At 43.8% G+C, this 26891-nt stretch overlaps 2 protein-coding genes across 2 annotated transcripts; one reads left to right on the top strand and one right to left on the bottom strand.

Moving 5' to 3' along the window:
- Nucleotides 1-1764: 1764 nt before the first annotated feature.
- On the bottom strand, nucleotides 1765-8537 carry cbr1l (carbonyl reductase 1-like). Its single transcript, XM_061250072.1, has 4 exons — nucleotides 8139-8537; nucleotides 7508-7688; nucleotides 6627-6750; nucleotides 1765-3227 (listed from the first exon to the last, which is right to left on the bottom strand). Exons 1-4 carry the CDS (start codon nucleotides 8422-8424, stop codon nucleotides 2988-2990), a joined length of 831 nt encoding a protein of 276 aa, XP_061106056.1. The 5' UTR covers nucleotides 8425-8537; the 3' UTR covers nucleotides 1765-2987.
- Nucleotides 8538-9530: 993 nt separating this feature from the next.
- ppp5c (protein phosphatase 5, catalytic subunit) lies at nucleotides 9531-22253 on the top strand. The gene is made up of 13 exons (XM_061249864.1): nucleotides 9531-9713; nucleotides 11607-11848; nucleotides 15539-15686; nucleotides 15972-16093; nucleotides 16224-16289; nucleotides 17067-17165; nucleotides 17381-17486; nucleotides 17840-17982; nucleotides 18541-18628; nucleotides 19230-19270; nucleotides 19596-19774; nucleotides 20138-20219; nucleotides 21116-22253. Exons 1-13 carry the CDS (start codon nucleotides 9620-9622, stop codon nucleotides 21176-21178), a joined length of 1473 nt encoding a protein of 490 aa, XP_061105848.1. The 5' UTR covers nucleotides 9531-9619; the 3' UTR covers nucleotides 21179-22253.
- The last annotated feature ends 4638 nt before the right edge of the window (nucleotides 22254-26891 follow it).

Here is a 26891-nt window from a genome sequence, read left to right as displayed (position 1 = left end):
TGTGACCCCTGGGGGCTGGGGTGGGGTGGGGGGGAGGGGTGAGTCATGGCAACCTTCAGGCCTCCTTTTCCCCTTGGGAAATCCCGCTTGAGTCAGGGCAATCCAGACGGGACTCTGTGTCATGCTGTCTGTCTGTCTGTCTGTCTCACTGTCCTCATCTGCCGCTCAAACTAACTCATCTTCCTAGTGAATGAAAATCACAGGCTTGTGTCTTTACACTATTTTTAGTGTGGCCAGCAAAGCTACCCTGAGTTAGATGGGGACACTGACATCTTGGCTAGAAAGACGTCCTTGGCGTGACTCCAGTGAAACAGACTGATAAACTGACAGACGATGCGACTGTCAGTAAAGTGAGCGTTTCGGTTTTTTAATGAAAGGGTTTTTTTAATGTACTGCCCATTTTGCAAACTCAGCAGATATTTTTTCAAAAAGAAATACTGGGTTGAGCTTTCCATTTGGCTGAAACAAATAGCAACCATATCAAACTGTGCCATGGTGTCTTCTTCGGCTGTGTTAGGAGGAAACACCAGAGCATATCTGTATGTAGGGATGTCTCCCGAGTGGAGAACCTCTCTTTTATCTTTGAGTGAGGTACTTCAGCTGTCAAATTTAAGACAAAAAAAATAGAACTGGATATAAGAATTTCAGACAGCTCAGGATGTGGAATGTGTATAAATAAATTATTACATATTAATACAGGTACATTGGTTGCCTTTTATGAGATTGAAGCATCCAGCTCTAATTCCGCAAACATTTCCTCTCATATGATCCCACCTCTGCCTTGTTTATTGTACCCCAGATATGCACAAAAGCTCAATATTCATTATACCTCTACAATTATGACTTGCACATAATTTCTAACTTGCTGGACACACATACCCCACTCACACGCAATAGCGTGTAATGAAAATGTTTTCCAAATATTCTTAACACTTTTCATTTGTTTTAAAAAAACAAACATTTCTTTAAGGTTTTATGACTCAGCTTTGTAAAGGCGTCCCAAATGGGCTCCCGACCCCCAGGGAGGTGAGCGGACGGATGATCAAAGGAGTTTACGAGCCGCGGGTCAGCACAACAATGGCAGGGTCTGCCACATGTGCCTCCCAGATGCAGGAGAACCGCCGGGGAGCAGAGCAGCTGTGCGTGTCGTTCCGGCGGGGGCTTGCACCCCGGCGGTTCGGTTCAGAAGAGAAGCGCGAGTCCTCGGGCCGCCACGACTACGTGTCACACATCGGGTAGGACGCCGCGGGACAGCGAACGCCGGCCGAGCCTGTCCGTTTATGACCAGACACCTGCGCCTCCTGCCCCTCCTTAAGCTCCCCTCTGGCTTCCCATAAGTCCTACCCGAGAGACCAGCTGGCAGGAAGCACACAGGCACTTCAAACAAACTGGGGAGGTGAGGGGGGTTTTGGGGGGAGGAGGAGATGACGGGGTAAGGGTGTGGTGTGGGGTGGCAGCGGGGTCTTTTTTCCACGGACACTTCTGCCGTGGGGGAATCTCCCAGCTGCAGCTTGTAACCCATTGCCCTTTACCCTCCCAAAAAGGTAAAAACCTTCTAATATTAAGAATGTTCGCTGACGGAGGCCTGCAGCACGATATAACAGAAGCCATGATCCTTTCCACAAAAAACATTACGCAATACATTATTATTACTTGAGTGAGTCATTGTATAGCAGGCCTTCAATGGAGCTTTGGTGCCCCCTCAGGTTATTTAGGGTAGTACACCAGATAGAAATACATCTTCAAAATAAAGACAGGATACAGTTTTTAAAAAAACTGCTTTATTTATTGACATTCATGATATGTATTGGCATTCTGATTGACTTAATTCCCAAAGTGATCAAGCATCCCACTTCAGGTTCCACTCAAATACAAACAAATCAAATTGAATCGAATAAAATGCGTCTGTATGGTACGCTTCACATTTCTCACAATAGGTTTTAAAGCACACCTCATCTTACAATCTCCAGAAAAGCAAGCCTAGGACAACATTGGTAAGAAGAAAACTTCAAAAATAAGAAAAAAATACACCAAGTGATTCCCTTAAGACTGAATAACGCACAATGGCTGTCTCAAATTGCAAACTTGTGTACCTGTGCACTTGTGTTCTTATAGACTTAACTTACAAGTGTGGTATATTGAACATATGTGAACATATGTTGGTATATTTTTATTAATAAATTGAAAAGGGTGAAATGCTTAGCAGTTTGTAAATTAAGGTAAAGACTAGCCGTGTGATATTCACGGCTAACAGTACTCATCTCCTATCAGTGACATTAGCTAGCATTAGTTATATGCCCTCATTGGGGAGCGACCTGTAGCGTAGTGGTTAACGTACATGACTGGGACACGCAATGTTGGTGGTTCGATCCCCAGTGTAGCCACAATAAGATCCGCAATAAGGCCCTTAAACCTGCATTTGCACTTGTAAGTCGCTTTGGATTAAAACCGTCTGCCAAATGACTAAAATGTAAAATGTAATTAGCTGCAGCATTGTATTTTTATCTAGATAGCCTTCATTCCTTTACAGTTGATTGTATATTTAGAATTCCAATTTCTTCTTTGCTGTGGGCTCAGAAAAAGCAATGACTTCTGGGAATGGAAAGTTTGCTCCCAAGTACAACAAGAAAAATCTTCCGGTGAATTCGATGTGCACTTGCCAGTTTTTGTACTTGGGTTTGGGACGCACTTGATCACATAACCGTTAACTTCTGGGCTTGATTTACGCGCTAACTAGCCCACAAGTCTGCAACTTGAGACACAGCCACTGTCATTGAGGTTTAATGATCACTGTGAGGCTCTCCAGTCTGAAAGTGTTAACAGGGCTATTATAGGTGTCTGCTATCATAAATCTAGAGCCTTATTCAGAAACAGCTAAGAGCCTCCTGAACAAAATGTTTTTTTCTAAACGATTATGAATCTGCTAGCTTAAAAAAAACAATTGCCCCTACTCCTAACACGGACAGTCTTCTAAATGGACCACCACCCTACCACTCACGGACCTCCTTGTCCCAGACCAGCTGGCCGTGGGGCTCTTTCTCGCCCTGGGGCAGCAGGGCCAGGTAAACGGGCGTCACTGCCCCTTCCTCAGGGCTCTTGGTGGCCTTGGGCCCCGCCATGTCCGTGCGGACCCAGCCAGGACAGCAGGCGTTCAGCAGGATGCCGTCAGCCCCCCGGGTCTGGGACAAAATGCGGGCCTGGATCCTGGACAACACTGTCACACCAATCTGCAGGAGACACACAAACCAGCAGTGCGTAGTGGTTAAGGTACATGACTGGGACCTGCAAGGCCGGTGGTTCGATCCCCGGTCTAGCTACAATAAGATCCACACAGCCGTTGGGCCCTTGAGCAAGGCCCTTAACCCTGCATTGCTCCAGGGGAGGATTGTCTCCTGCTTAATCAACTGTATGTTGCTTATTATTATTATCTTATATATTATTATTAATAATATACTACTAATAATAATTATAGTCATAGTATGGCAAGTAATAACTTCATTTTTATAGGATCTTTCACACCCTGCTGTTAAAAATGAAGAATTTGAGCTCTGGTTGGGTTTCTTTCTGTGTGAAATGCACCTTTGTCAGTTGCTTTAACCAAAAGGCTTGCCAAATGACTGAACTGTAGATTGTAACACAATATAAATTGTATATATACTATTGATTTGAGCATTCAGGTACTCCCGTACTCCCGCTCTCATTTGCTGCCGTGTACTGGGGTCCATTGAAAATCTGTGAGGGAATTAAATTTCTGAGGAAGCAATAAAATGAAATAAAATAACTCTTGTACAATCAAACATGCATCCAGTGACACATTAACTGATGAGGTTAATAATTAGCAGTGTTAGGAGCAGCTGAGTTCATGAAGATGAGCTATGTCGTTAGAAGTCTCCCACTTGTCAGTCTTTCCCTTACTGATGCAGTCTTCTCCAACACCAGAAGAACCACCATTAACTCTAAACCGAAAGTCTACAACAGCAAGTGAGCAGAATAAAAGGGCCAGGGCTCGATTGCGAGGCTCGGCAACCAAGCATCAGCTTCTGGTTACCTAAATTGGCAATTTGGATGCCCTGTTTTAAGGATTTCCAGTAAGTCATACCCTACATTTTAATAATGAATCAATGACATGAACAAAATTTAAAACATATTACATAAGCACAATATTATTTTTGGCGTCTTTGTTTTAGCAATATTTTACAGCAAAAACTGTAAGGGCCAGTTTCAAAGACATACAGTCGCTGAGCACTTTATTAGGAACACTATACTAATACTGGGTAGAGCCTCCCATTGCTCTCAAAAATCAATTCTTCATGGCATGGATTCCACAAGATGTTGAAAACATTCCTTAGAGATTCTGTTCCAAGTTGACATGATGGCATCATGCAATTTCTGCATATTCGTCAGCTGCACATTCATGCTACGAATCTCTCGTTCTACCTCATCCCAAAGGTGTTATATTTGATTCAGATCCGGTGACTGGGAAGGCCAGTGAAGAACACTGAACTCATTATCATGTTCATGAAACCAGTTTTGCTTTGTGACATGGTGTATTATCAAGCTAGAAGTAGCCATTAGAAGATGGGTACATTGTGGCCATGAAGGGATGCACATGGTCAGCAACAATACTCAAATAGGCTGTGGCATTCAAGCGATGATTGATTGGTATTGACAGGCCGAAAGTGGGCCAAGTAAACATTCCCCAAACCATTACACCACCGCCACCAACCTGGACTGTTACAAGGCAGGATTCATGCTGTTGGCGCCAAATATCGAGATTCATCAGACCAGGCTACGTTTTGCCAGTCTTCAACTGTCCAGTTTTGGTGAGCCTGTGCCCACTGCAGCCTCAGCTTTCTGTCCTTGGCGGTCAGAAGCGAAACCCGACATGGTCTTCTGCTGTTGTAGCTCATCAACCTCACGTATTATGCATTCTGAGATGCTTTTCTGCTCACCACAATTGTACAGAGCGGTTATCTGAGTAGCCTTTCTGTGAGCTCAAATCAGTCTGGCCATTCTCCCTTGACCTCTCTCTTCAACAAGACGTTTCCCTCCGCATAACTGCTGCTCACTGGATGTTTTTTGTTATTTGCACCATTCTGAGTAAACTCTAGACACTGTTGTGCGTGAAAATCCCAGGAGATCAGCAGTTACAGAAATACTCAAACCAGCCCATCTAGCACCAACAATCATGCCACGGTCAAAGTCACTTAGATCACATTTTTTTCCGTATTCTGATAGTTGATGTGAACATTAACTGAAGCTCCTGGCGCATTTCTACATGATTGTATGCATTGCACTGCTGCCACATGATTGGCTGATTAGATAATTGCATGAATAAGTAGGTGTATTAATAAAGTGCTCAGTGAGTGTAGATTAAGCTTAGTTCTGGACTATATTGAATTTTCATGGATCATTTCTCCATTCAAAATATTTAGTCCAGGATTGACAAGCGTCAATATCTCAAAAACATATTTACTGCACACACATGGTTGAAGACTTAAATTAAAGAAGAGGCTTTTATCATCCCGATATTTGAGACAAAAGAAAAATAAAAAAAAGACAAAACACCTTATGTTTTCATAGTTTAGCACTAAATAAGTCAAGGACCAACCCAGAACTACTTTATTTGTGCACAAACTTTGGTAAAGACATCAAAATTCTAATTCCACATGAGTTGTCCAGACACATGAATGATCAGAAAACCTTATTTCTCTATTAAAACTGATTTTTTGACACAAAATGTAAAGAAAATTTACATTCACATGCATTTTATTCACACAACCACCATTTTACCCCAGGCTAATTGCTTTACTTTTCTTTAGAATGTACACACAGTACACTTTATTAGGTATTTATTAGACTTATGAAGTCTTCAGCTGCTGAGGCCTATTAATGAGCAAATATTTACCATTTTATGCAACTAAAATAACTAAAAGCATTTAAGTCTCACAGCAATATAGCCTATGAACGAAAGTACTGTGCAATTACTTTATAGATGCAGAGGCATCCAATGGTATGTTCTTGCCCTTCAAAGTTCTCAACTCTGACCCCACTACAGTAATGTCAGTGACAAGATGCTCAATGACCAAACCCACTGTGGTCGCTGGCCTCGGTTTGCCGGAAGGAAGGCAATCTGAGGACCATGCCTACTGGTTGAATAAGCACACAGCTGGATTACATTCCGAATCATTTAAAAATTTAAAAAGTGTGCTTCTGTCCACAGTAGGCTTATGAGACCGGGGACACCAGACCCGACAAGATAGAGCTGACGAGTCTTTACCTTTATTATTTTAGCTTATTATTTTTACCTAAATCCCACTTGGGTGAAGGGCGAAGGTTTTATTTAAAATAAAAATAAATAATTCTAGTTAAGCGCTCTCTCTCACGTGTAAAAACCCTGGATAAATGGAACCGGAATTTCCGTATCTCCCCGTGTCCTGTCCTTCTGTCCTCCTCCTCTTTTTGACATGCCTGTTTATCACATTTTTTTGTGATATAAAATTCATAACTGAGTCTCCACATCAGGCCATGAATACCACAAGCCAACCGGAAGCGCATATGCTGGGGTGATCTGTAATTGAGGCTCATTTTGGGCTCCCTCACTCCCTAAATGCAGAATGGTATACCTTGGTGGTGCCGTAAGCAGTGCCGGGCCACCCCTCTTCCTTGTGTTTGTCCCGCTGGGCTGCTTTCACAAACCCCTCCATCAGGGAACACAGCTCCTCCTCGGAGAGCTCAGCATCACGGAACCTGAGAAACACCAACACACATCAGCACACCGAGCAGTGGGCAAACGCAGGAAGGGATGCATATACGCACAATCATAAACACTCAAGGGAAGAGAAAACAAGAATTATGTGAAAATTATGAAAGCAAGGGCTTGAAACTCTTTTGTCTTGTATCACACTCTAATACAGGAGCAGTGTAAATCTGGAGAGATTGCCAGATTTTTTTGCAAAAAAAGTATTTAACTTATTCCATAAAATAAAGCAGAGTACCGTTGAGCTGCTGTACATTTTTGTATTTAAAACACTACAATACAATAGGACTTTTAAGTAAGGTAATGCAAATGGATAGGTGCGGCTAAATAGATAGATAGTCACATTTATGTAGCGCTTACAGTGATGAGAGGGAACTTGCCTCAACCACCAGTGTGCAGCACCCACCTGGTTTATGTAGCCGTAGCCACTTGTACCAGAATGCTCACGACACATCAACTAAGGTGGAGAGGGAGAGAACCATGTTCTTTAGCCAATGAAATCAGTGGAAAAAGCAAGGTTTGGAATTTAGTCAGGACAGAGGGGAACCCCCGACTCTTTGCGAAGAGTGTCGTGTGATCTTTAATGGCCACAGTGAGTCAGGACAAATGGCAATTTCGGCCAGTTTCAGTTTTGCTACCTGTTGGTAGTTTCCATTCTGACTACAGTTAGAATAGGAATGACTCAAAATGTTGTGAAAAGGGAGCACCATGTTCTCCATTGGAAGCCTGGACAGTAAGTAATCTTACTTTGCCTGAAGCTGAGGGCTGCACTGGTCAAGAGCAGTCTTGCTGACAAAGCTGGACACGTTGACTACCCGGGCGTTGGGCCGCAGCAGCGGGAGTAGCGCACGGCTCACTTTCAGGGTGCCCCAAAAGTTGGTGCGCATGGTCACCTCAGCCTGCTCTCCGAAAGGCTCGACGGCATTGTCTTGGAGAAAGTGACAGAAAATAATAATTCAAACCCAAACAGACAATAATTTATTGCAGAGAGAGCTCTACAAAGGTTAGCTATGATCAATTGAAAAACAACACATTAATAACAGCAGCAGTAGCAGTTGTAAGGCCTAGTAATAGTAGCGATATAACTAGTTGCCTCGTAGTAATATTAATCGCACAGCTTTTAGATTGGCCTCAATTTCATAAAACTAGTTGTGAATCTAAGTCAAAGTGATTTCAGATAAGATCAATAACACTCAGCGCCAACTCACTACCATTCTCGTCCCTTCCTGTAGTCCTGTAGTCACGAGCTACCGACAAGGGCATCTAAACACTTCCCTGCGCAAGTGTCTTATCACAGAGACCCTGGAAAGAAGTTGTTGCTGCATGTTCTACTACAGTATGTGGTAAGCCTGCACCGACAAATACAAGTGTGATTTACTCTTGTAAGCGATTCCCGCGTTGTTAACAAGTACATCCAATCCTCCGTATGTATTTTGCAAGAAGTCTCTGAGACGCTCGATGCTGGTCTGGTCGCAGATATCAAGTTGGTGGAAAACCGTCTCCAAGCCCTCCTCTCGCAACATATCTACCGCTTCTCGTCCAAGCTTCTCGTTTCTAGCAGTCACGACCACATCACCCGGAAAACCAGCTCTGCAAAGTCCCCGTACGATCGCCAGTCCAATGCCTTTGTTGGCACCGGTAACCAACGCCACAGTTTTGGACATTATTTCAACGAAACTAAACAACACAGCCTGCACCGTGCACAGATAAAGGCAGTGGTTTCCCCGCGCCCAGCCAGTGTATCAAATAAAAGCGAAATCCCTCCTCTTTCACTCATTGGCTATGACGGGAAAACCATGTCAGGCAGCGGCTATACTGGATAGAATGTGCAAAGTCACGATCACAAGTTATGCAATCACTTATCAAAATTAATGTAGTGAAAAGGTTATTTCTTATAACCTGTTCATGGCGTTCTTGGAGTGGGTGTAGTTTGCTGGACCGGTTAAGGCGTCGATGTAAAAATGCAAATTCATTGCAGTTTCATGTCAAGTTAACCTATGTCATAGTCGTTCATTCATTATCTTAACCCGCTTATCCTGAGCAGGGTCGCCAGTCCATTGCAGGGCACACACACCATTCACTCACACACTCATACCTACAGGCAATTTAGACTCTCCAATCAGCCTAACCTGCATGTCTTTGGACTGTGGGAGGAAACCGGAGTACCCGGAGGAACCCACGCAAACATCCGTGCCGCCTCTATGTAATAATAATAATAATAATAATATTATTATTACAGCGTAAAATACCGAAGATAGTAGATTAAATTGCTTTTGTCGTTTTATCTAGTTTCAGTGAAGCTCAAATATGAATGTTCTCAGAATATGTAGGCTAAAAAAATCATAGTAATACTATAACGATAAGTAACGCAGAATTTTTTCAGTGGTTAACCTTCACATAAATTGAAAGGCCTCTGTTGCATTGTTTTATCTTAATTCGGAGTGCTTAATTCAGTGGTTAGCGGCCTATCTCTGGCTGAAGTGGCCCTGTTTCTGTTGCCATCCAAGTTCTTCCTTGCTGAACCGATCGATTAATATAAATAAAAAATATATCGATTATATATTTTTGGTGTCAACAATATTTTAGACCATTTTGGCTAAGAGGGTATGAGTTAAATGAATACGTAAGTCCCGCCTCTCCAAAGTTGTATCCAATTAAAGTACACATAATGTTGTGCATGGACCAATGAAGTGAACACCAATGAAAAATATGACCAATGAGATGTCTTTGCTCTGAGCGGATATGAGTTGACTTCACATGTGAGCCGTAATGGCGTCGGCTTTCAGAAAGGGGCCGATTTGCGGCAGTATTTCGTGAAGTGACGCGATCTCAGAATTTGCGACCGTTTACCAAATAGCCATGGCGGACGTAACGAATAACGACAGCGTGAAGATGGCGGAGGGGGAGCGGAGTGCTGAGGAACTCAAGGAGAAGGCGAATAAATACTTTAAAGGTAGATCATAACTGCAATCGTATATCATTAGGAATTGTACACGTGGTCAGATACAGTGGAACTATGCGAAACTATAGCAATACTACGCCACAGAGATCTAGCTACCGAGCTACGGCGTAATGAATCCCATTTCGAAGCCGGTGGCAACGTTTCCAGTGAAAGCGTGTCTGACTGAGCGAGGAAAGCCTGCGTATGGAGTAGTCGACCGTTTTCTGCATCACATGAAGCATTTATTTCTCAATCGGTGCTTTTATTTCATATTTCTGGTTAAGTTCAAGAAAGTGTATCTGAAATATTGGGCTATGTTCTGGGATAGTGCGGCATATTAAGGTCAGTGACGGCTAGCTAGCCAGCTAAGTGTCACGACATGGTATTCTTTTTAAAATAACGGTAACGGTGTACATTGTGTGACATAATGCGATTAGGATATCGATCTGTCAAGAGAGCACCAGTCTTATTATGACATCGAGTTGCAGTCTAGCTGCTAATATTTTTTACGTTTCCTAAGGTTAGCCAGCGTAATGACTAGCCTGCGAAGTTGAGTAACTTAAGGCATTTACCAAAATCAGTGTCTGTATGATAACTTGCAAACGAGTTTTTGGCTAGCCTGAACGCAGTATGGCTGACACAACAGCTAAGTTAACGTGCAACATTGCTACTAGGAGGAAAATTAGCCGCGTTCCTAGCTAATTGCACCAAATTTAGCTTGCTAGCTAGACTAGACCGTCACCACATACAAACAAATTATCATCTAATTCTAAAGAATTGTAGTTACCTACAAGTATAGTGTATTACTAAGAACAGTTTCCAGGAGTAACCCTATAGGGTCTAGACAAAGCTCCCGCCAACTTTATATTACTAGAAATTGAGTGCTTTTCCGCCCAGCTAACGAAATTGCGTAGCTAACGTCACAGGTGCGGCATGGGGTCAAAATGCCACACCAGCGAGATCAGCTTCCTGTCTTCAGGAAGCTTGTAGATGTAATTAACCATGTTTTTTAAAAAGTTATTCTGTCTCACAAAAAAAAAATCAAATAAAAATCATATCGATTATTAAAGCAATGTCATTTGTGCATTTCAGTTTTTCTCGTCACAAATATACATTCAAGTGCAAAGTTGCCTAACATTCATGGATATTTGTCCAGACATAAAATATCTATAGTTGTATGCATGGATTGCATGACAATGCATACTCCAGTTTCAATTTTATCCAGTAGTGTTTAAAATGTAGTATTGATATTCGATAGCCAACATCCTGGGTAGTAAAACGTGCTCTTTACCTGCGAGTCTTGGTTATCCGGCTTGCAAAGAGCCTTGCTTCAAAATAGTTATGCAGTGAACACAAGAAGATAATGCCCTACCATGGGACAAATATGTGGTCATGCTAGGAGAGGAAATCATCCGAGTAGGAGCAGTTCTTCCTGCGACCCTGCTTGCAAACAAATCACAGCCATAACCTAAATTACCTAGTTAGATTTATCCTGTAAAAATATTGCATCCTGGCCACAATTGTTATTGCAATTAATTCATATTCACAGTAGAATATTGAGTAAAATATCACACTTATGCTAATGTAAAAATTTCTACTGACCATCCATTTGTGAACTTGATTTTGAAGAGGCTCGGAAAGAAATTCTCACAGAACTGATTGCAATATCAGTTCTATTGCCAGTGATGATGTCAAAGGAAGCAATAGACATTCAAATCTGCTAACAAGAAGGGAAATGTATTTTCTTAGCAATGATCACGCTGTTGTGGATAATTTAGCTTTGCTGTTTCAATAATAATAATAAAATGTTTAGAGAATAGGCATACAAGATGTGGGGGGTGTATGGCGCGGGGTTGTCGCATACTGTCATCAATTGAAAGACCGTCTGTGCGGTTCTGTTTTCAGATAAGGACTACGATAATGCCATAAAGTATTACTCCGAGGCCCTGGAGCTGAACCCGGACAATGCCATCTACTACAGTAACCGCAGCCTGGCCTACCTGCGCACGGAGTGCTACGGGTACGCCCTGGCCGACGCCACACGAGCCCTGGAGATCGACAAGAACTACGTCAAGGGCTACTACCGCAGAGCTACCTCCAACATGGCCCTGGGCAAGTTCAAGGCAGCCCTGAAGGACTACGAGACGGTGAGTGGGGCCGCCCGTACACCTGCTCGCGTTTTCTAATCGAGCGTTCGTTTTCCCGTCTGCGCTACATTCAGACCTGGGTCAAATTGTTGCAAATTGTTGCTTTTCTACGCTTCACTGAGCTTGTGTTTTAACCTATGAAATCCTCTCAAAAAGTGTAAAGCCCGCCTTCTTGTACTTTTGGTTGGCTCAGTTTCTCCAGGCCAGCTCAATCGAGCACAGATAAGTATTTGAATCCAAAGCGATGACACATTTCATGACATTATATTACATTACGGGCGTGTAGCAGACTCTTCCAGAGTGACTTGCACAATTTTCTCTTTTTACATCGTGTCCATTTATACAGCTGGATATATTAGTGAATCAATTCTGGTTAAATAGCTTGCTCAAGGGTAAAACGGTGTCCTACCTGGGAATTTAACCTGCAACCGTTAAGTTGCAAGCCCAGTTTAATTTACTTGATTTAATTTCTCTACACAATATGGTGCTACTTTCTTTTTTAATGTGTCTCCTTTGTTTAAGGTGGTCAACCTATGATGCCCTTGCGTGTTGAGCGTATGCTTTCCTGTTAATTTATCTATTTTATTTAATATTTTTTATTTGCACAAATGAAAAAATAAAAAACCCTTGACTACCCTCTCGGCTAGGGTTGTCTAGCTGATACAGTAGCAGCGAAGGCTACGATGAGGCTTAGCCTGTCATGTAGTTCTTCTAAAAAAATCTGACCAATCAGATTTGTGGAAATCTGAAAATGTCTGTGAAGAAACACTGCTCCTGCCTTAATGTTGGAATAATTGAAGTGTGTCAAAAGCCGCGCCTTCAAAGATATGATGGCTGACCTCTCTAAGCTGTGACGACTGGCTGCCCGGTGCAGGTACAAGTGCTGTGTCATGGTCTGTTTTTACATGGCTCTCTACAAACAAAGACCAATTGATGTTTTAGTTTAGTTTATTTTTTTTATTTTTTTTTATGTTGCTTAAGATGGGACAATTACAAGGATCAATTGACAGGAAAATGGATCTCTAAGATCCATTAAGATCCATCACGTGAGCATATTCACTGATTGTTCAAATGAATAATAAGCAATTTACTGCCTCATCACCATGACATCAAACTTTGTTATGCTTGTAATTGTAACATGACTATGCACTAAATGAATGCCTTTTTTCAGTGTCAGTTTGCTACTATAAGGCCGTTGCTGATCAGTTAAAATAATACTGATATTATTTGTCTTTGTAGTAATTGTACATGCATTTGACACAATATCAAAGTCATTAGTGGCGCATTTACTACATCGCTGTACAAAGCTGTGCTCATTGAAATCTGTTTACGATGGAGGTAGCAGGAGTAGGCAGTTTATGATCCAGGCTGGACAGTTATGGGAATAAGACCTGGATGCCAGAAGTACTAACCTAAGAGAAATAGTGAGTTAACGTCGAAGACTGAAAAATTCCAAACGGCATTTAAGTTGTTTGAACAATTGTTTAGCTTTTTAACCATGTTTAAAACCTTGCCTCTCATAGTGCAGTAATGTAGTATAATGGATAGGAAACTGGGCCTGTAACTCAGATGAATCCCAGGAACTCTATTGATGTAAACCATGGTTTATTGTTAAAACTTTAGTGACATAAACAATAATCCAATGTACATAATGTCGGAATATACGTTGGGAAAGTGACAGAAATGGCACTGTATTTCACGAGGCCGGTCGATGCCGACATGACGAATGTGTCCCTCGTTCGGCCCTGTGAGAGGCCCCAAGCTCAGGCTCCCTCGCTCTTTGTCTTTTTGTTTTAGAAGCTCTCCTTTTCGTGGCCCTTGTTCTACGGTACACATTTAGGTGTACACTGCCTTTGGGTGATGACATCAGTCATGTGGCTTCCTGTTTTCACAAGGGGCGATTAACAGAGCATCCAGCTGCACCTGAGGTTGCCAGAGCGGTTAAAAAAAAAAATCTGCTTAAACTTAAAATAGGCTGAATTTATGGTCGACGGCGAAATAGCACACAGCCAGTTCAATTTCAAAACTCTGCTTGATAGCAAGCTAGTGGAGCTAGATGGCAAAGAATGAGTCAGTCGCAAGCAGTCCACCTGGCCCCAAACCAGCTGGTGCACATGGACATGCACCATTTTAAAGCCTTTTTCAGACCAATGGATGGGAAGAAACGGCAAACTATGCACTATGCATTTTTGCTTAAAGGTTTTCCAGCAATGTCTCAATCAAGACAAAAACGTACAGGATCAAACGTCATTGAGTAGTGTGGGCTCTACAGCGATCTTGTGTAGTCAGAGCCTGATGTAAGGCCAATGGAGCAGTCAATACTGACAGCGAGCTTTAAAAGGGGTGTCGGTGCCTGTTTGTGTCATCTCATTGACGTGTATATTTTGGCCTGAAACCCACGTGCCAAAGCTCTTCACTGCTGTGAATGGTGATCATTCATTCACTGTGCGACACAGCAAAATTAGATTCTGTGCATAATATTTGCTATGGTTACAGTGTAACCCACAGAAGAATTTATTAATATTTTGCATGTGTTACATTATGCAAAATTGTTCAGATGTCAGCAAGTTGAAATCATTGGATTTCTCTACTCCATTATTGTGCTGTATGATCAACCCCCTATGGGCGGATGCAACCTGCCCGTTACATCTCCCTTAACAGACGGATACGACACCAGCGTTGTATTTGATCACGACAGTTTTTGAAGACGCATGACCGTTGAAATGCATTGTGATTCCTATGCCTTTCTATGGGTTTTCTATAGGGCGCCTTGGTCCACAATGGGTTAAACATGCTGAAGGTGGCTGGTGTTAGAAACGGTGTGAGAAACGCTGGCCATTTGTTCAGAAGTAAATCTTCCGAATAGGCTGCGGTCAGCATCTTCCTAAACCGCCACACACACACACAGACACACACACACACACACACACACACACACACACACAGACACACACAGACACACACACTCCTGCCTCTGGCTTCAGGTGCAACTGGAGATATCTGTGTACCAGCATCTCTGAGCAGCGCAGTCACTAGTCACGAGTCACGCCGCTTTCTATAAAAGACCCAGAACAAAGACATAATCCATCAGTCCCGTGATGATGCCGGCTAGATCCTCTCCGAGAGCGCCCGCCACAAATATCGCCGTTAATTTAGACTGCTGGCTCTCGAACCCCAGCCGCGCGGCAGGGGGTATAAATATACCCCAGCTCTGAAAGCGGAGCTGCAACTGTGCTGGGGCAGAAGTGTTTCTGTAGCTACGCGTGTCCCTTTGTGCTGAGACGGACTATCTGGGTGGTGGAGGAGGAGGAGGAGGATGAATGAAAGCCAGGGTTATTCCTGAGTGCTTTCCCGAAGAGCGCTACAGCTCACTGGAACCCCAAACTTTTCTTTTCATTTTCACAATGCCATCCGAATTAGGCAAACTGTGTTGAACGTGTCAGGATCCCAGAATAAGTGGTGAAGTGGTGGATGTGGTCATCAGTCTCATCAAAAGTGGATTTTTTTTTTTTTTTTTTTTTTTCTCAGAAAAGGGTATCATTGACGGTGAGATTCTTGGTACTTTCCAGCCTTTTTTAGGCACACTTGTATTCGGAGGCTGTACGTACAGTGAGATTTGACACTACAGTGGGCGTTGTTCCTAATTTGTTTTTGTGTGTGTGTGTGTGTGTGTGTGTGTGTGTGTGGCAGGTAGTGCGGGTGAGGCCCAATGACAAGGATGCCAAGATGAAGTACCAGGAGTGCAATAAGATCGTGAAGCAGAAGGCCTTCGAGAGAGCCATCGCCAGCGACGAGCACAAGAAGTCGGTGGTGGACTCCCTGGACATCGAGAACATGAGTGAGTTTGGCCTACACGAGTACAACATCTCGGAGAAGGAAAACGCATTAATGAGTTTATTATCTAATGAGTAGATATGAACTTTATAGCTTTTAAAAAAAAAATTTGTTGTTTAGATATTGGGTCTCATTCAGAGATTTGCATTATAGGTGCAAGTATTTTTCATTTGTGCTTTGATATGTTTGTAGGTTGTCCCCTTTAAATTTGCAGTACTCATGGGTATGGAGCCGTGAGTATATATCTGTAGGTAACTGCTGAGATAAAATGGCTCTCCATCTTCTGCAGTGATCGAGGATGACTACACAGGGCCAAAACTGGAAGACGGGAAGGTGACGGTTAAGTTCATGAAAGACATGATGCACTGGTTTAAGGAACAGAAAAAACTGCACAGAAAGTGTGCCTACCAGGTAGGGAAACCCCGAGTAATTTCCACATTTTATTTGCAGTCACTGATAATGTTTGTTGGGATTTTTGTTAGGTGACATGCATGTTGTTTGAGTCCGTAGTTTTGATACGATTTTAAATATCCCTTTTCAGATTTTGGTCCAAGTCAAAGAGGTGTTAGCCAAGCTTCCAAGCCTTGTAGAAATATCGCTAAAAGAGGTAAGCTTCTGCAGGTTTGGGGGGGGGGGGGGATGGTGCTGCTTGAATAGGTCAGTGTCATATGTACATCTTGCAGGGGGTTTATCTTAAAAAGCATAGTGAGTTACTCTACATTTGAAGTTTGAATACATTTTCAGTTCATTTTCATGTTACATGTTATGTTAAATTTGTGCAAATAATAAGCCTAGTATGGACCTAGCCTTTATATCAGAGCTGCTCAACCCATTTCTTGGGAGGTCTACCATCTTAGGGGTTTTCATTTTAACCTGAATGACTCTTAATTAGCAGCTCAGTATCCGACGGTTGAGTCGGATGTGCTTTGTTAGGGTTGGAGTGAAAACTGACAGGATGGTAGATCTCCCGGAAGAGGGTTGGTCAGCCCTGCTTTATTGATAACCTAAAGCTACTTGCCATGTTTCCTGTTGCGTTTCTATCCTCCTCCGTCCAGCACGTTTTGGTTTCTTGCCGTGTTTTACCTTGTTTGGGGGGGGGGCGACATGGCTCAGGCAGTAAGAGCACTCGTCTGGCAGTCAGAGGGTTGCTGGGTTCAATCCCCCGCCCAGGCTGTTTCGAAGTGTCCCTGAGCAAGACACCTAACCCCCAAATGCTCCTGACGAGCTGGTCGGCGCCTTGCATGGCAGCCAATCGCCGTCAGTGTGTGAGTGTGTGTATGAATGGGTGAATGAGAAGCATCAATTGTACAGCTTTGGATAAAGGCGCTATATAAATGCCAACCATTTACCTGTCCTCTCGTAATGGCACCTTTGTCTCCTGCAGACAGACAAGATCACTATATGTGGTGACACACACGGCCAGTTCTACGACCTCCTCAACATATTTGAGTTAAACGGCTTGCCTTCGCAGACCAACCCCTACGTATCCTTTTCCTATATTTTACCGCTGTGAAAAACCAAGGCTGCGGGGATTCCTACAGTCTGCTTGGGGCTGTATTAACCACTTAGCCTCAGAGTATGGGAGCCCAGTGCATTATTTGAACTTCATCAGCAGCAGTAGCTGTTGTCCTAAATGCTGGACGCTTGCTGAAAGGAAGCCATGATGGTTGTCGAGATGGCGCTTAACTCTGGCTGCAGCTTTTCAACGGCGACTTTGTAGACCGCGGCTCCTTCTCGGTGGAGGTCATCCTCACGCTCTTCGGCTTCAAGCTGCTCTACCCCGACTGCTTCCACCTTCTGAGGGGTGAGTTCTCCTGGCCCTGCTGGAGCCCTCTGTCAAGTGGTTCACACCTGGATCAGTATTGGGCTGATCTAGGATCAGCTATCCCCGGAACTCATATTACATTCATAATGAGCTAGAAGGGTTGAACTGATCTTGGATCGATGCTCCTACTCTGACACGCTTTAGCTTTTAGGTGGGGTTGGGGGGGGGAGACTGAAGGTACCTCTATATTTGTCCTCGTTTATGTGTGTGTTTTATTACTAAGGCAATGGTCAGTGCATGTTGATTTGGGATGGTGTTTATCTACATTGATTGATAATCGGACATATTATGTGTGTTATATGTTTATTGTGTGTGTTTGTCGCCCTCTGCAGGGAATCACGAGACTGACAACATGAACCAAATGTACGGCTTTGAGGGCGAGGTGAAGGCCAAGTACACAGCCCAGATGTTCCAGCTGTTCAGCGAGGTCTTCCAGTGGCTGCCGCTGGCACAGTGTATCAACGGCAAAGTGCTGGTGAGCAGAAGCCCTGCCGAGGCCACCCCGTAGCCCCAGTGCTCATCCTCAGACTATATTAGAGAAATATGGACCTGTCACATCACCCACTGACTATCTATGGGCTTGTAAAATGTGTTTTGACGCCACAGAACTTAAGTCTTTGTACGCCGCCATTTTGTACAGTCATATAAGGGAAGTGAAAGCCCTTATATGAGTGTGGCTCATACGCTAAACATGTGGGAGAGAGTGACTCGGTAGTGTTGCAAGCACTAATTGATTCGTTTGCCAAGTGTTACCATATTGTCCTAATCACGCAATAACTAGACATTCGATGAAGAAAATCACTGATAGGGATGACATTTTCTTGTGGATAAAAATTGACTTTGTATTTTTACCGTTGCCTTGCATTGACCGAGGTGGCTTAAACCCCTGTACTGGAGCCAACCGCACTGGCTCAAGTGAGCAACAGCAAAGTCTCTCGGCAAGACCAAGAACTGAGCTTCAAAAAACAAAGCCTGGTTTTGACCGCTTGCTCCTGAAACACGTCTCAAAATGGCCTCTTCTCCCCCGTTGTAGGTGATGCACGGGGGCCTGTTCAGCGAGGACGGGGTGACTCTGGATGACATCCGGAAGATTGACCGGAACAGACAGCCTCCTGATTCAGGTAGGGCTTCCCCTCCCTACAGCTGGGTCCATCTGCTGAAAAGCCGGGAGACAGCGAGTCATTAATAAAGCCTGTGGACGTGTTTTTTGCCACACCCATGTTCCTCTATTAAGTGAAGAAACAAGTCTACAAGTCTAAGCCTTCTCTCTGTCTAAAAGCAGTATATGAGGTCTTCGCTACACGTTGACCCTTTGTCCCTCGTCACACTTACTGTACATTGCGTTTGAATGTCTTTGAATAATAAAGTGTGTCATTTTTGTTTGACATGGCTGCAACATATTGCAAGGACCAACTGTATTTGTATATGTAGCCAAGTTAACCTTCCTATTCAAACATTTCCTGCTCCATGTCATGCGTGCACTTCAGAACCTTTCAATGGAAGCAAACATATAAACTTCATATCCAAAGGTTACTCCCTTTGTCCAGAGAGTCTGACAATGCCAACACTTATAACTTATTGTTTGCACTTGGAGCCGGTTAGATATTTAAAAACCAGGCTTGTTTGTCTTTCAGCAGCTGTTGTCATTTGTCTTTAGCCATTTCACCTTGCAGTTCACACTGTTTGTAAGCCATTGTAAGCTTGTGTTATCTCCTCTTGCAGGTCCCATGTGTGACCTCTTGTGGTCAGATCCTCAGCCTCAGGTTAGTCCAAAGTCATGTTTGTAATGTAGTTTTTTTTTCAACATTACACTGGGCAATGACAACAAAATAATTGCTTCTGTTTCTTTGGGCCAACAGACTTTGGTGTCTTACATTGGTGGTGTTTAGGTCTCATAATATTTACAGAGCTGTTGGTAGCATTCCAGGATTCAAAGGGAAAGCGCTGAATTTGAATGAAAAAAGAAAAAGGAAACACTAGATAGTCCTAATACATTATAACATGACGATAGCGGCTTGTAGGGAGACATTACATGAAGAAAAGACAGTGATTAGGACAACTTTTTCCCCCCTCACTGTTTTTCCCCAGAACGGGCGGTCGGTCAGCAAGCGGGGCGTGAGCTGCCAGTTCGGTCCAGACGTCACGGACCGCTTCCTGGAGCAGAACAAGCTGCAGTACATCGTGCGCAGCCACGAGGTGAAGGGCGAAGGCTACGAGGTCACTCACTCAGGGAAGTGCATCACCGTCTTCTCCGCACCCAACTACTGGTACGACACTCCTCAAACTCTTCTCCCTTTGTCTGCGGTGTCGCCTAAAAGTGGACATTTCCATAAAGAACCGCTCGTTTTCACCATATTTACTTGCGCACGGTTATGGTTCAGTCATATCGGACTGTGTGCCACCTTTTACTTACTATCAGAGTTCCATGATAAGAGCTTTAAACTACATAGAACTGGAGAACTTGTGTAAGAAATAATGAATTTCCTTTAATTTAATTGTAATATATTATAGAGAAATATCAATGAGGGTGGTGTTATTTTGTGTGTTTGACAAGTTCCCCATCACTGTGTAGGTGCCATGGGTTTGTCCAGTAGATATGTTATGTTAACGCTGACTCTGTCTCCCCCTAGTGACCAGATGGGTAACAAAGGAGCATATATCCACCTCAGGGGATCTGACCTCAAACCAGAGTTTCACCAGTTCACTGCTGTGGTTAGTAAAATTCAGCATTTTGCTGCTTTTATTTGCTTCTTATTCGTCTGCTTCTTAAATGTATTGAATTGCCTTTCGCATGTTTTTATTTAATTTAATTTTTATAGCTCATTTCCCTCCCTACCCAGAACTGCATTGCAACAGTTGGTATATAGTGTGAAACTTTGTGTGGATGTGGGGGAAGGTCTAAAAATTATTTCATACAGGCAGTCATATTGTGTATTACAGTACTGTGCAAAAGTCTTAGGCACCCTAAATATTTTAAGTATAAATTTGGTATTAAGTATTATTTTCATTTATGTTTTTTTCTACTATAAATATTTTTCATTTTCTGCATTAGTGTCAGTAGAAAAGGGCAGATTTGACATTTCCAAACATTCTATTTCAAAAAAGGTAAAGGTCACAGTGAAATCTTTGCATTTTGTTAAATAAAGTAACATATCAAGTAATATATCCCTTTTCAAACAAAAACTTGATCTTGGCTGTCTGGGATTATCTGGAGAGACAGAAGCAAGTGACAGTCAAAGACTGCAGAAGTCCTCCAAATATGTTTGGTACAACCTACCAGTTGATTTTCCTATTAAAAAACTGCTGGACAGTTGATGCAGAATTAATGCAGTTTTAAAGGTTTGATTTGATTTAGTTTTTAACTGTTCACTGCTCTTTATAGTACAATTCTTGATATTTATACTGTTGATTTAATTATTTTTTAAATAATCTAAGACTGTGCCTAAGACCTTTGCACAGTCCTGTATGTCTCTGTTTCTGTGTAGTATTGTGAGTTTCATTCAATTCCTTGGCCTCCGGCCCAGGCAGGCTCAAATGCAAACCGAAGTATCGTAAAGAGTCCCTCATCCTCACTTTCTCTGTCTGTCTCTCACCCTCTCTCTCTGCAGCCTCATCCGAATGTTAAGCCCATGGCATACGCAAATTCCCTGATGCAGATGGGGATGATGTAGCGAGATCGATAGAGGGTCCTATCTGCGTGCGACCGTATCACCCCACCCTCTCCTCCGTTTCTCAGTCTGCCAGTTTTTTTTCTTGTTTTCTTTTGTTAGTTTTTTTATTATTTAACAAATAGCAAGCACCCCCCCTCCCCCGCCCCAAAAGGGCTGATGCCGCTTCCCCTGCTGCAGCCTGAACTGGAATGCGCACTTCGACATTAGCTGTGTAACGGACGAAACCGAGGGAGTCCCGTCGACTCCAGTCGTTCGCTCCGCAGGAATTTGGAGCTGCTTGTGACGGAGTGGCTGTCCCGCTGCAGGAGTCTGGAGCCTCTTCCTACCGGAGACCTGCAGTCCAATCGACTGGAAGCGCGTGGCTCTCTGCCGCCTCCAGGGTTTGATTTGGCGAATTGTGCTGCTGTTTATCCCTGCTAGGCCAGTTGTGTGCGTGCGTGTGTGAACGTTTGTGTGCGAGTCTGTGTGTGAGCGAGCGTTTGTTTGTATGTGTGTGTGTGTGCGCATGTGTGTATGACTGAGCGAGATTAGTTGCATGTTTGTAAGAGCAAGAACTATGGTCAGTCAGCCCAGCACTTTCAAGAAAATTTTGATCTGAAAATTAAAGGCTCAGTTCCCTCAAGCGAAAGACAGTTCTCAATTTATCCTTCAGTAACCACGTTGCTAAGCCTGGAGGTTTGTGTGTAAGGCAAAGGAATCAAAGACAGGAGTCACTCTCCCTCACTGTTCTTCACAATTCACCTCCAGAAGTGGTCAGTTCCTGGTCTCTACTCATTCTGCACACACACACACACACACACACACAAACACACACAAACGTGTCTATTAAAAACCGTCTAATCCCTTACATGCGTGTCTGTTCGGTCACATCGCCCCCTTGCAGATTGACAGTGATGTTTGACTTAGAGCCCATCTTCCTGTTTCTAAAGCGCACAGCAACATTGTCCTAAGCTTTATAGATAATGTTATACAAATGTGTATGTATATATATATACTGTATATCATTTAATATTCCAGTGTACATGTTTGGGGCGGGGAAGGAAAAATAAAAAATGGTCATCAGTGATTTTAAAGACCCATGAATGCTGCGTTTGTTTTAAAGTCTCTTGCATATCGAGAAATGGCTTTAATTTCTTTAATGCCCAGTGCCTTTATTTTTATCAAAGCACATGCATTTATCATCTGGCTGCAGTCAAAGAATCTCAGGAGCATTGCACCTCACTGCAAATTACATTACATTACATTAATGGCATTTGGCAGACGCTCTTATCCAGAGCGACATACAACAAAGTGCATACCCATAACCAGGGCTAAGTGCGCTGAAAGACCCTAGAGGGAAGTACAATTTCAATTGCTACCCATACAACAAAGATAAGGACCAGGGCCTATTTATTTTTATTAATTTTTTAATCAACAAAGCAAAAGTGACCAAACTTAACTATCCAAATACTGCTTACCTAGCCAACTAAAAATACTGAAACACTACGTAAAGGTGAGGTTCGGAGAGGGTGAGGTGCCAAGCGGCCTGTGGAGGCTGAACGAAGAGGTCTGGCAGGGGTGTAGGGTCTGATGATTTTTTGTCGGTAAGCTGGGGAAGACCCCTTAGCTGCTTGGAAGGCTAGCACCAATGTTTTGAATTTGATGCGAGCCATCACAGGCAGCCAGTGGAGGGAAGTAAGCAGGGGGGTGACGTGTGAGTATTTGGGAAGGTTGAAGACCAGACGAGCTGCTGCATTCTGGATAAGTTGGAGAGGTCTGATGGCGGACGCTGGGAGGCCAGCCAAGAGGGGATTGCAGTAGTCCAGGTGAGACAGAACCATCGCTTGGACCAGGAGCTGGGTCGAGTAGGGGGTGAGAAAGGGGCGGATCCTCCGTATGTTGTATAGGAAGAACCTGCATGACCGGGTCACCGCCGCAATGTTCTTGGAAAGGGACAGTCTGCTGTCCATCACCACGCCGAGGTTCCTTGCACTGGGTGATGGCGTGAGTGTGGTATCCCCGAGGGAAATGGAGAGATATTAGCAGGGATAAATATAATTTCAGTCTTGCCTGGGTTGAGCTTTAGATAGTGGTTGTCCATCCAGCTCTGGATGTCACTCAGGCAAGCAGAGATACGGGCAGAAACCTGTGTATCAGATGGTGGGAACGATATGAAGAGTTGGGTATCATCCGCATAGCAGTGGTAGGATAGCCCATGTGCAGTGATCACAGGGCCAAGGGAACGAGTAAAGAGAAAAAAGAAGCGGGCCTAGGACTGAGCCCTGGGGAACTCCTGTGGCAAGGGGCAGAGGTGTCGATACCATACCAGCCCAGGCAACCTGGAAGGAGCAACCAAAGAGGTAGGACTCAATCCAGTCCAGGGCTGTGCCACAGATGCCCTTTGCTGACAGGGCGGACAGGAGGATGGAGTGATCCACAGTGTCGAAGGCAGCAGAGAGATCTAGAAGAATGAGGACAGAGGAGAGGGAAGCTGCTCGTGCGGCATGGATCGACTCACTGACGGAGAGGAGAGCGGTCTCTGTCGAGTGGCCCGATCTGAAGCCAGACTGATGGGGGTCTAGCAGGTTGTTGTTAGAAAAGAAAGAAGAAAGTTGAGTAGAAGCAACTCGTTCTATGGTTTTAGAAAGAAAAGGAAGAAGAGATACCGGGCGGTAGTTCTGGATGATGGAGGGATCCAGGGTAGGCCTTTTTAGCAATGGAGTGATGTGGGCCCTCTTGAAGGATGCTGGAAAACAGCTGGAAGACAGGGAGGAGTTGACAAGGGAGGTGACAAATGGGAGAATGTCTGATGTGAGAAGAGAAGAGGGGTTAGGGTCAAGGGCACAGGTTGTAGGGCGGTGGGAGAGCAGGAGTTGAGAAACATCAGAGTCTGTAAGGGGGGAGAAAGTGGAAATGGAAGGGATGGGCCTAGAGGGGGGGTAGGGCACAGTAAGGGGGGGGGGGGTGGTTGTAAAGGATCTGCGGATGACTGTGACCTTCTCATCGAAAAAGTCAGCAAAGTCATCAGCAGCGAAGGAGGACTGAGGTGGAGGAGGCGGTGCATTGAGGAGAGACGAGAAAATGGAGAACAGTTTCCGGGGGTTAGAAGCGGAGTTCTGAATTTGTGTCTGATAGTATTTTGCTTTGGCGGCAGTGACAGCAGAAGAGAATGCCTCCAGGAGAGACTGGTAAATTGTGAGATCTGAAGGGCCTCTGGATTTTCCCCTCCGCTGCACGGAGGCTGGTCCTGGAGGTACGGAGGGTGTCAGATATCCAAGGACTGGGAGGGGATGTGCGAGGTGGCTTTGAGACAGGGGGACAGAGAGAGTCAAAGGCGGAGGAGAGAGATGAAGTCTGCCATAAATGTTTTAGTCTTGTAATTGGAGAGACATAAAATCTTTTGTAGAAAATACTAGCTTGTTTTAAGTTAAAACTTTTGAAGCCTCATTGACACTTTCTTACCACATTGACACTGGCAATCTTTTTGTCCTATTTGGCAAAAAAGTATTCTAAGTCTATATACAAGCCGAAAATACTAATACTAATGACTGTATTGGTTTGCAATGCTTTCACCCGATCTATCAGGTCTAGTAACGTCTCCCCTTGGGCTCTTGAACACAATGCCCTATGTGGTTATCAAGGTGCATTAAGACCCATTGCATTACATCACTCACTCAGCTGTCCCTCTTGCCGAGTCCAGAAGTGGAGAATATCAGTGTTGGCCAAGAAGTACAGCCCTGCTTCATGGAGAGCTGTAAAAAGCTGCTGCTAAGTGGGGTTTGTGTTATAGAAGAATCACTTCGGGGTGTAGGCTCATTGGATTAATGATTACCGAAATCACAACCTGTCCTTCGGGAAAGGTAACCCTGGCACTTTAACACACCTAAAGTATACAATTATCGCTTGGGTAAAGTAAGATTAAACTTTGGTCCTCACATCCTGTCAGTAATGTGTAATCTTGCAGAAGATGAAGGCTGCAGTTCTACACCAGAGGTAGAAACATCCAGGTTCAGAAAGAATTTTGTTGTATTCGCCTGGATTTTATCAGATAATTGCAAATTAGCAGATAATTGGGTGAAATTTACTCAACCATGGGTATCTCGCGCCATATGTTTCATTGACAGTACATGTTTTGTTGACGCGGTTGTTTTGGGCATGCCCACACTCTGCTAAACCCTGGAATAGTACATTTAGACAAACATATTGCCGATTTAATTACTTTTTCATCCAGTGCAGATCATTTACGTATGCAATAGTTAGCAACTTAGCCGTTTTGGACACGGCCAAAGCCTTAGGCGGCTGAAGTAGTGTGTGATGGGTAATGTGTGGGCATGTCAGTGTGTGAACACCAGATGGCAGTGCAGCTCAGTGGATCGATTAACTGCTAGTAACTCAGAGATTCAAGCTGGTTCAATTCCCAGGTGTGACACTGTCATTGTACCTCTAAGTCAGGGGTCGGCAACCCTGGTCCTGGAGAGCCGCAGGGTGTGCTGGCTTTCGTTATTACTTGGCATTAATTGATCAATGAAAGCCGTTGATTGCACAGTTAACTCACCTCACCTGGTTTCTTGGGTCTGAATCGGTTGCTTATTTTAAGGTGGAGACGAAAGCCAGCACACCCTGCGGCTCTCCAGGACCAGGGTTGCCGACCCCTGCTCTAAGTAAACTGTTAAACCTGAATTGCTTCAGCATACATCTTACATAAATGGATTGTATACATAAAAATAATCCTTTTTTGCATATTGCTCTTAATAAAGGCATCTGCCTATTGTCTACATGTGAAGTTGTGACATAATTAATGTGTGTGTTTATGCACAAACCATGTGTATAAAACATTATATATGCTGTGAATAGTAGTATCTTTAAAAGGCAGTGGTCTAATTTTTAAAAGTTGGGGTGTCTCGGTGGCGCAGCCTGCAGAGCACTGACCGCATGCTCATTGTGAGCCGTGACGTCAACGGTTAGAATCCGACCGTCTGACAGTTTGTCGCATGTCTTTCCCTCTCTCTCGCCCCCATTCTTCCTGTCTCTATATACTGTCCAATAAAGCTGAAAAAGGCCTAAAAAATATCTTAATTTTTAAAAGTTAATTCATTGTTTGAAGGTATGTCAAGCTATGGTAGTACAGTGCGTGCCCCTGCCAATTATCTCTGTGCCAACCCGTGCCCTGAGATCTGGCAGGCGGGGCCTATATAATATACCTGTGCGCAGGTGAAGCTGAGAGCGATGGATGCGGCGCATGCTTGAGAAAGACGGTCCATCCCACGCCTTTGTTCCTGCTCCCGCTGTCTGAGCTGCTGGTCCCCGCTCTCTTGGACGCCATTCGCTATTTTTTACTCTTAACTTAACCACCATTGAAAAAGAAACTTCGAAGTTTCCTTGGGTGGACCACCTCATTCCATCTTGGTCTACACTGACCACGACACACTTAAGTTCCTCAACCGCATGTGCAATTCAAACCAAACACTCATGCGGTGGAGTTTGATCTTGCAGCCGTTTCCACTTCAAATTGTCCATGTGCATGGCTGACGCGTTGTCTAGGTGTGGTAATTAACAGCGCATATTTTGAATTTGAACTTTTGAAAACTTTTTCGTTACTCCTTATGGTCAGGAAATGGCTTAGTTTAACCCTTTAGACTTCATTAATGCGCTGATGTATATATAGCCAAGTGTATTTTCTTGAAATAGTAAATGTAAACGTAATGTAATAGTAATAAGTGTAATTGTAAATGTT

Source organism: Conger conger, chromosome 7 (assembly GCF_963514075.1).
Source record: "Conger conger chromosome 7, fConCon1.1, whole genome shotgun sequence".
NCBI classification, from domain to species: domain Eukaryota; kingdom Metazoa; phylum Chordata; class Actinopteri; order Anguilliformes; family Congridae; genus Conger; species Conger conger.
Note: the sequence above shows the minus strand (reverse complement) of the source record. Positions and strands in the feature narration are given on the sequence as shown.